Here is a 9,649-nt window from a genome sequence, read left to right as displayed (position 1 = left end):
CCAACTGAGAGCTCCCTGGAGATGCCACCATCGACTTCCCGTGCAGCTGAGACCTTCCTGGAGATGTCACCATCGACTTCCTGTGCAGCTGAGACCTTCCTGGAGATGCCACCATTGACTTCCCGTGCAGCTGAGACCCTCCTGGAGATGTCACCATTGACTTCCCGTGCAGCTGAGACCCTCCTGGAGATGCCACCATTGACTTCCTGTCCTACTGAGACCCTCCTGGAGATGCCACCATTGACTTCCCGTGCAGCTGAGACCCTCCTGGAGATGCCACCATTGACTTCCCATGCAGCTGAGACCCTCCTGGAGATGCCACCATTGACTTCCCATGCAGCTGAGACCCTCCTGGAGATGCCACCATTGACTTCCTGTGCAGCTGAGACCCTCCTGGAGATGCCACCATTGACTTCCTGTGCAGCTGAGACCCTCCTGGAGATGCCACCATTGACTTCCCGTGCAGCTGAGACCTTCCTGGAGATGTCACCATCGACTTCCTGTGCAGCTGAGACCCTCCTGGAGATGCCACCATTGACTTCCCGTGCATCTGAGACCCTCCTGGAGATGCCACCATTGACTTCCCGTGCATCTGAGACCCTCCTGGAGATGCCACCATTGACTTCCCGTGCATCTGAGACCCTCCTGGAGATGCCACCATTGACTTCCCGTGCATCTGAGACCCTCCTGGAGATGCCACCATTGACTTCCCGTGCAGCTGAGACCCTCCTGGAGATGTCACCATTGACTTCCCGTGCATCTGAGACCCTCCTGGAGATGCCACCATTGACTTCCCGTGCAGCTGAGACCCTCCTGGAGATGCCACCATTGACTTCCTGTCCTACTGAGACCCTCCTGGAGATGCCACCATTGACTTCCCGTGCAGCTGAGACCCTCCTGGAGATGCCACCATTGACTTCCCGTGCAGCTGAGACCCTCCTGGAGATGCCACCATTGACTTCCCGTGCAGCTGAGACCCTCCTGGAGATGCCACCATCGACTTCCCGTGCAGCTGAGACCTTCCTGGAGATGCCACCATGGATTTCCACTGAACTGAGACCTCCTGTCACTATGGGGACCATCCCAGGACCTGGCACCATCGATTCCCTCCCAGACTGAGACCCCCCCCCCCCTATCCTGGGGATCCCAATCCCTGTCCCCCACCCTCTCCCAGTCCCCCCTTAACTGGAATTTGCCTCATGACCCCTCCCCATGCCCCATCCGGGATTATTTGGGATTGTCCACCCGGGGATGTTCCCTGGGGGTGTCCCCTGTCCCTCTGGGGAGGTTCATGGAGGGGATCTGGGCTCCCACCCTGTTCCCAGTGGGATTTTCCTCCTTCCCGAGGTGGGATTTTGTACTTTAACCCCTTCCCCGGGCATGTAAGATATCTTTATATTTATATATATATATATATATATATAGGCACATAAAACCTCCTGAAACTGCTCCTGGTCCTTGTACCACGAGGAAAAAAACAAAAAAAACAGGAAAAGAGGGAAAAAAAAACCCAGGAAAAATCTGAAAAAAAAAACCAGAAAAAAACCAACCCAAAAAAGAGGCGCTGGCAGCAGCACAAGGACACGGCTGGGGGGGTGTGAGCCAAAGGGGACTCCTGGGACCCGCCCCACATTCCACAGGCAAAAAAAAAAAAAAAAGAGGAAAAAAATCCTCTCCCCCCAAAAAAAATAAAAGAGGAAAAAAATTTCCCACCCCCCCAAATAAAGAAGAGGCACAATTCCCCCAAAGCCCACCCCGGGGGGGGGCTGCGGGGTGAGGGCGAAGCGGCGGCGGCAGCGACAAGCTGGTGGTGGCGGCGGGGGCGGTGGGTCCCTTCCTGTCGGTTTTGGGGGGGACCGTCCCGGAACTTTGGAGATTTTTGGGGGCTCCACCCCCCCGGAGCCTCGGGGTGGGGTTTGGGGTCAGTCGAAGCCGGGCCAGTCGCTCTGCTCCGAGTCGTATTCCAGCTCGGCCGCCACGCAGCGCACCCCGTCCAGCAGCATGGGCGTCCCGTGGTGACGGTCTGGGGACAGCAGGGGACACACGGATCAGGGGACAGCTCTCTGTCCCTTTTTGGGAACAATGGTCTGGGGACATCAAGGGGACACACAGTGTGGGGACAGCTCTCTGTCCCTTTTTGGGAACAATGGTCTGGGGACATCAAGGGGACACACGGTGTGGGGACAGCTCTCTGTCCCTTTTTGGGAACAATGGTCTGGGGACAGCAGGGGACACACAGTGTGGGGACAGCTCTCTGTCCCTTTAGGGAAAAATGGTCTGGGGACAGCAGGGGACACACGGATCAGGGGACAGCTCTATGTCCCTTTTTGGGAACAATGGTCTGGGGACATCAAGGGGACACACGGCGTGGGGACAGCTCTCTGTCCCTTTTTGGGAACAATGGTTTGGGGACAGCAGGGGACACACGGCTCGGGGACAGCTCTGTCCCTACCGGGGAGGGTGGGAACGCCCCCTTTTTTTAGGGTTTTTTTGGGGGGGGATTTATCCCATCCCAGCAATGCTGGGCCCGGGTGGAGGGATGTGTTGTCCCTTGTTTTGTCACCGCCGTGGTCACCGCTCAGCGTGTGGTGGTGACAACCTCAGGTGGGGCTGGGGTATGGGGTGGGGGACACGGGGAACAAGGGGGTGTTGGGGACAATGGGGACATCCCAGGGATAATGGGGACATCCCAGGGACAGTGGGGACATCCCAGGGACAGGGGTCCCGGTGACATTGGGGTCACCCCCTTCACCCCTTTCCCAGGGCTCTCCTCAACCCCCGGCCTGGGGCATTTTTGGGATGAAATCACCCGTTCTGGGCGATTCCTCGGCAACGCCCTGGAACTGGGACAACTGGGAGGACCGGCTGAGCCCGGTGGCGGGGACGAGGGGACAGGGAGGGACCCCAGAAGCCCCCCCAGGAGCCGCCTTACCCATGACCCGGGCCTGGATGGTGACCTTGACGTGCTGGGGGCCGTGTCCGGCCAGGAGCAGCTCCTCCATCAGCACGCCCTCCTTGCTGGCCGTGTACTCGCAGCGCACGCTGTGCCCTGCGGGGGACGGGGGACGTGGAGAGCGTGCCCCCCGTGCCCCCCGTGCCCCCCGTGCCCCCCGTGCCCCCCGTGCCCCCCGTGCCCCCCTCGCCCTGCCGGCACCTTCCTGCCCCTCCCTGCCATTCCTGAACCCTTCCCACCCTGCCGGAATATTCCCTGCCCGTCCCCTCCCTGTCCTATCCCCACTCACGGGGATTCTCCAGGGCTCTTTTCCCCTGCTCCGGAGAGGCCCTGATCCCGGCTCCAATCCCGATCCTGGCTCCAATCCCGATCCTGGCTCCAATCCCGATCTCAGCTCCAATCCCGATCCCAGCTCCAATCCTGATCCCAGTTCCAACCCTGGTCCCGATTTCAGCCTCAATCCTGGTCCCAATCCCAGCCTCAATCCTGGTCCCAATCCCGGCTCCCGCCTCCAGTCCCAATCCCTGTCTTGATCCCAGCCCCAATCCCGGCTCCAATCCTGGCCCCGATCGTGGGACAACTGGGATGGGACCGAGGTGGCCCCAGGGACCTGCGGTGACCTCGGAGCGGCGCCCGTGTCCCCAAGGAAGTGTCACCCAGCCCAGGGTGACGCTCAGCTGTCCCCAGGCACCGCCACACTCCCGGACCCCAGGGATGTGGCAGTGCCCGATTGTCCCCAAAGTGGAGGGTGGCACCTCTTGGAGCAAATCCTTGTCCTTGTCCCTGTCCCTGTCCTTGTCCTTTTTCCTGTCCTTGTCCCTGTCCTTGTCCCTGACCCACAAAATAACGGAATCTGGGGACATCGGGGACCCCGAGAAGAAGGAATTGTCACCTCCCCGAGGGGACACCCAGGTGTGGCCTCCCCAAAGGAGAGGATGGGGACACCGGGGACAAGGAGGGGACACGGTACCTTCGGGCAGGGAGGTGACGCTGAGGACGCGCAGGTTGGGGTTGGGGACGGGGAGGGGACAAACGTCCTTCCCCAGCGCGGGCACGGGGGGCAGCAGGAAGGTGATCTCGTACTTGTGTTGGATCCTCAGGAATCCCACCTGGAAAAGAAAAAAAGCGGGATGTAGGGATGGGAGTGGGGTGACACCACGGCTGGGGTGCCATTGTCACCCATTGTCACCCCCACTTTGGGGACAAGGGACCCTGGAGAAGGTGGGGACAGCACTTGGAGAGTGGGAATCGCATCCTAAACATTCCCCCTGTTAAATCCCGGGAGGAATTTCTGCCCTAAAATAAATTCAGGGAGCAATAAACAGGAATTAATTTAGGGAACAACAGGAATAATTTAATCGGGAAAAGGTAACAGAACACGATGATTTTGCCCCCGGAAAAAAAAAAAAAAAAAAGCAGGAAAAATATTTGGGACAAAATTCTGGGAGTAACGACCCGTGGATGTCACGGGATGGAGCAGGGAGAGGTTTTCCAGCTGTGCCTGGAAAAGGCAGGAGCGCCTCTTCCCGTGGAACTCCTCCGCTGTCGTGACAAAAACCAGAAGCCTCCAGAGCCTCGGGAACAACCATTTTGGGAAGGGAGAGAGCTGGGAACGATCCCTGAGGGAGAATCCGGAGCCTGGATCCCGAGGGTGGAATTCCCCCAAACCCCCCAACGGGGTGGGATCATCCCAAACAGCTGGAAAAATCCCGGGAATGCTCAGAGTGCCCAAAGGGGCTCCAGGAGAGCTGGAGAGGGGCTGGGGCCAAGGCCTGGAGGGACAGGACACAGGGAATGGCTTCCCACTGGGAAAGGGGACATTGGGCTGGGATCTTGGGAAGGAATTCCTGCCTGGGAGGGCGGGGAGGGGCTGGGCTGGAATTCCCAGATTTGCTGGATCCCTGGGAATGCCCAAGGCCAGGTTGGATCCACTTGGGACGGTTGGAGGTGGAATGGGGTGGGATTTAAGGCTTTTTTCCAACCCAAACCATTCCAGAATTCTGGAGCTCTTTTCCTCTGGGAGAGCTGGGAATGTTCTCCTGGAGAAGGGAAAAATTCCAGGGAATTCTCAGAGTCCCCAAAGGAGCTCCAGGAGAGCTGGAGAGGGGCTGGGGCCAAGGCCTGGAGGGACAGGACACAGGGAATGGAAAAGAGGAGATTTTCTGTGGGATTTTTGGGCAGGAATTCCTGGCCGGGCTGGAATTCCCAGATTTCCTGAGGATCCCCGGCAGCGCCCAAGGAACCAGGACCAGCTCCAATCTCTTTCCCCCCTTCCAAACCATTCCGGGATTTATCCCTTTAAAACCCCCAAAAACCCGCCCAGCACTGGGGGAGGAAAAAAACCCGAAACCAACCGCCAGGGTCCCCTCCCCGTTGTCCCCGTGTCCCCGTGGGTGGCACTGCCACCTCCTCATCCCCGCGAATCACGTGCAGGGGGAAAAACAACAACGGGCGGCCCCGGAGGCGGCAGCAGAGCCGGATTTGGGATTTGGGATTTGGGATGGAATGCACGAGGCGGTGACTCAGCGCCGGTGGCAGCTGCAGGTGCCACACGTTGGTGGCATCGCGGGTGGCTCCTTGTCCCCTCCCCTCCGCTGGTGTCACCCCCCGGAGCCGTTCGGGAATGTGGCCGGGATAGTTGGGAAAGGTTGGGAATGGCAGCCCCAGTGTCACCAAAACGGGGCAGAGGGGACAGTGCCACCTGTGCCCCGTGTCCCCAAAGCCACCCGAATGTGGTGCCGGCTTTGGGGACAAAAAGTGACAACCCTGAGGAGCAGCCCTGGGGAAATGACAGGGAATTTCGTGCTGGGAACGCCTCAAAATCCGGGAATTTTCGGGAGCTCCGGAGTCCCCAGGGGAAGGTGACATCCCCGCTCCCCGCCTCTGTCCCCTTGTCCCCCACCTTGACCAGGAAGTGGCCGTCCTTGTCCTGTGTCACCATCACGGCCGAGTCGTGCAGCTGCTCCTGGAAGTGGACGTGTGTCCCCTCCTGGGGCTGGTGGCCCCGTGTCCCCTCCCGGGGCTGGCCCTGCGTCCCCTCGGCCGAGAAGCGCACTCCTGTCCCCTTCAGCTTGCCGCCTGCGGGTGACAAAGTGACAAAGCCCGCGCCCCCAGGTCACAGCCGTGTCCTCCCCGGGGGAGGTGGCCTCGCCTTGGGGACACGCGAGGAGCGTGGTGGCATCGGGGGGGGCGGGGATTCCCTGTCACCCCCTCCCTGTGTCCCGGGTGACCTGTGGTGACAGCCAGCTCCTCTCCGAGCAGGGACCTGCCACCGGGCCATGCCAAGAGGGTCCCCGAGTGTCCCCAAGTGTCCCCAGGCTCGGCAGACTCTGCTCCCTCCTCTGATGTCCTTAGGACAAGTGACACAGGCTGGGGACACGGGGACACAGGTGGCAGGGGACAGGTGAGAGTGTGGAAGTGCCACCAGAGGGTCTCCAAGTGTCCCCAAGTGTCCCCAAGCTCGGCAGACTCTGCTCCCTCCTCGGGGCCGAGCGGTGACACGGGCGAGGTGACACGGGCAAGGTGACAATGCCAGCAGCGCCAGGACTCTGCGCGAGGCGGGGTGAGGCCACCACCTTGGGGACAGCGCTGTCCCCCCCCCCGCGGAGGCCCCGAAAAGCCCGTGGGATTTTTCCACGTGCGCCGCTTCCATGGAAAAATCCGCCCCTTCCTCCTCCTCCTCCTCCTCCTCCTCCCGCCGGGCCCAGCTGGCAGCAGATTGTCACATTGTCACCGCCGCCAGCAGCAAGATTGTCGCCTCCCCTTGTCGCCCGAAGAAAAGGCTCTTTGTGCCGCCAGCGCCGGGAATCCCGGGATTTAACGAGCCGGGATTTAACGAGCCGGGATTTAATGAGCCGGGATTTAACGAGCCGGGCTTTAAGGTCCCGCCATTGTTCGGCTCCTTGGGGCGGCGGGGGGACAGCGAGGGGACACGGTGACAAGGCGGGGACACACGCGGGGGGACGCTCCCGGGTGGCAGCGTGGCGATCCCAAAGGATCCCAGCGGATCCCGAAGATCCCAGCCCGGGAATCCCAATCCCTCGATAATCCCAAATGCGCCTTTTGTCGCTTTGGTGGCACTTGGGGACAAAATCCGGCCACCCGCCTGGCGGGCACGGAGCCTCTGGGAAAGAGCGGGATTGGAGGAGGGAGGAAAGGAAAATTCCCGGGAAAAAAAACCCAAAAAACTTCCCGCTGGGAATGGGCTGTGCCGGGATTAATGGGATGTCCCAGCCCCGGGGACTTGGGGTGGCCTCGGGAGGGGACAGAGGGGACAGGCGGGGGGTGGCAGCCAGGGAATCCACGGCATCGGGGATTTGTGGGAATCCACGGGATCGGGGATTCGTGGGACCTGGGATTTGTGGGAGTGGGGAATCCCTTGGATCTGGCATTAGTGAGATCTGGGATTTGTGGGAATCCATGGGATCTGGAATTCATGGGATCTTGGATTTGTGGGATCACGGAATCCCTTGGATCTGGGATTTGTGGGATCTGGGATTTGTGGGAGCAGGGAATTCCTTGGATCTGGGATTTGTGAGATCTGGGATTTATGGGATCTGGGATTTGTGGGAGCAGGGAATCCCCTGGATCTGGGATTTGTGAGATCTGGGATTTGTGGCAGCCAGGGAGTCCCTTGGATCTGAGATTTGTGGGATCTGGGATTTGTGGGATCTGGGATTTATGGAAGTAGGGAATCCCCTGGTCTGGGATTTATGGGATCTGGAATTTATGGAAGTAGGGAATCCCCTGGTCTGGGATTTATGGGATCTGGAATTTGTGGCAGCCAGGGAATCCCTTGGATCTGGCAATTGTGTAGGATCTGGGATTGATGGGAGCAGGGAATTCCTTGGATCTGGAATTTGTCAGATCTGGGATTTGTGGGATCTGGGATTAATGGGATCTGGGATTTGTGGGACCCCAAAAGAGCTCTGGGGTGGGACAAATCCCGAGGAATCTCGGTGGGATTCCGGCTCCTCTGCGCTCTGGGAATTTCCCTGGGAATGGGGTCAGGATGAGGCCCAGGAGATTCCCAGGGAAAAAAAAAAAAAAAAAAAGGGTTGGGGACATCCTGAGCCCCCCTGGGGGGACACGGTGACCCCGAGAGTCCAGCAGGTTCTGATCCCATAAATCCCAGATCCCACAAATCCCTGATCCAAGGGATTCCCTGATCCCACTAATCCCAGGTCCCAGATAGGTGCAGAGGGACCCCAAAAACTCCGGGAAAAATCCCCAAACCCCCGGGAAAAACCCCAAATCCCTGGATAGGGGCAGAGGGACCCCAAAAACTCCGGGAAAACCCCCAAATCCTGTGGGAAAAGCCCCAAATCCCTGGATAGGGGCAGAGACTCACCCTTGCCGGCCGTCGCCATCTGCCGTCCCCCGGCGCCGCGTCCGGCGTTGTCGCTTGTCCCCAAATTCAGCGGCCGGGGGGCATGGTCCGGGAATTCTCCGGGAATTCTGCGGGAATTCTGCGGGAATGGGGAAAAGCGACAATTCCCGTCCCATTGAGGGGACAGCGGTGACACCGCGGTGGTGGCACCGTGGTGGCACCGAGGTGGCCGCGATCCTGGCGGGGAGGAGCCAGCGGCAGGGCCTGGGATGGGGAATTCCCGCATCCCAGAAAATCTCCGGGAAAAGCGGGAATTTTGGGAATTCCCTCCCTCCGACTCCCCCCCCCTCCCCTTTTTTAAAATTTTTTTATCCCTTTCCCGAAAAATAAAATAAAAAGTCTCCGAATTTTGGGAATGTTTTTTTTCCAGGCTGGAAGAAACAGAGCAGATTCCCAAAAGAAAAGGGAAAAAAACTTGGAGTTTTTCCCAAAAATCGCTTTTCCCGGCCGATGAACGGGAATTCGGGATGTGACATTCCCAAAAATAAATAAATAAAAAAATATAAAAATCTCCTGGATGGGAATTGGGAGGGGTCAAACCTCCTCCTCGGGATCGCTCCACGGGAGGAACGGGACAGGGAATGCCGGCAGGAATTGGGAAGTGGAAATTCCCAAAAGGAAACGCCGGGAAATTCATGGGGGAAAAAAAAAAAAAAAACCCAAAAAAACCAAAGAAACAAAAAAAGGAAAAAAACCCAACAAAAAATCGGGAAAAAAAAAAACCGGGATAAAAGCAAACCGAGCTGGAACGGGGGGGAGCCTTTCCAGAGGGGGAAAATCCAAGGATCTGGGGGTCCTGAGTGAGGGAGGTGACACCAAACCTCAGCACGGGGGGTGACACCAGGAGGGGACACCGCGAGGGGACACGGCGGTGGCGTTTGTCGCCTCTCCCCGCCCCTCCCGCCCTCTTCCCGGCCCCGTTTTCCCTCCGCCATCACCCGCCGCCCCTCCTCGGGGGGTGCCCCGCTGCCTTTGCGGCCCCCCCGGGTGTCCCCGATGTCCCCCGATGTCCCCCCGATGTCCCCCAGTGTCGCCCCCGGTGTCGCTCACCCCGCCGCTCCCGCTGCCCGCTTCCCGCTGTGGGGACACGCCCCCCTCGCTCCGGTTGGCTGGCGCGCTCACAAATTCGCGCTGCCATTGGTGGGCGCGCACGCCGGTCACGCCTCCAGGCCACGCCCCGCGCGGCGCTGAACGGCGTTGCTAAGGGGCGGGACCGTTGCCAGGGGGCGTGGATAAGGGGGCGGGGCAGCAATGGGGAGAGCGCGCGCGCGCCGCGGCGCGCCCCCTTGTGGGCGGTGGGGGAGGTG

The 9,649-nt window shown here is 59.7% G+C and overlaps 1 protein-coding gene across 1 annotated transcript; it reads right to left on the bottom strand.

Annotated features, from left to right (window-relative positions):
* Positions 1–1,381: 1,381 nt before the first annotated feature.
* Positions 1,382–9,432, bottom strand: ADISSP (adipose secreted signaling protein). The gene is made up of 6 exons (XM_066185134.1): positions 9,393–9,432; positions 8,304–8,421; positions 5,856–6,031; positions 3,924–4,062; positions 2,933–3,049; positions 1,382–2,023 (listed from the first exon to the last, which is right to left on the bottom strand). Exons 2-6 carry the CDS (start codon positions 8,320–8,322, stop codon positions 1,923–1,925), a joined length of 552 nt encoding a protein of 183 aa, XP_066041231.1. The 5' UTR covers positions 8,323–8,421; positions 9,393–9,432; the 3' UTR covers positions 1,382–1,922.
* Positions 9,433–9,649: the final 217 nt, after the last annotated feature.

Source organism: Chamaea fasciata, unplaced genomic scaffold (genome assembly GCF_029207755.1).
Source record: "Chamaea fasciata isolate MVZ Bird 193981 ecotype frontalis unplaced genomic scaffold, bChaFas1.0.hap1 SCAF_6, whole genome shotgun sequence".
In the NCBI taxonomy this organism is placed as follows: domain Eukaryota; kingdom Metazoa; phylum Chordata; class Aves; order Passeriformes; family Sylviidae; genus Chamaea; species Chamaea fasciata.
The sequence above is the reverse complement of the archived record's forward strand: the minus strand, read 5'-3'. Positions and strand labels throughout refer to the sequence as shown.

What these genes read in the sequence shown, in the direction of transcription:
- ADISSP (XM_066185134.1), bottom strand. An exon ending in ACGGCCACTTCCTGGTCAAG is followed by an intron (nt 4,063 to 5,855) that starts GTGGGGGACAAG and finishes TTTCTTTTCCAG; the next exon opens with GTGGGATTCCTGAGGATCCA. An exon ending in CATCCAGGCCCGGGTCATGG is followed by an intron (nt 2,024 to 2,932) that starts GTAAGGCGGCTC and finishes TGCTGTCCCCAG; the next exon opens with ACCGTCACCACGGGACGCCC.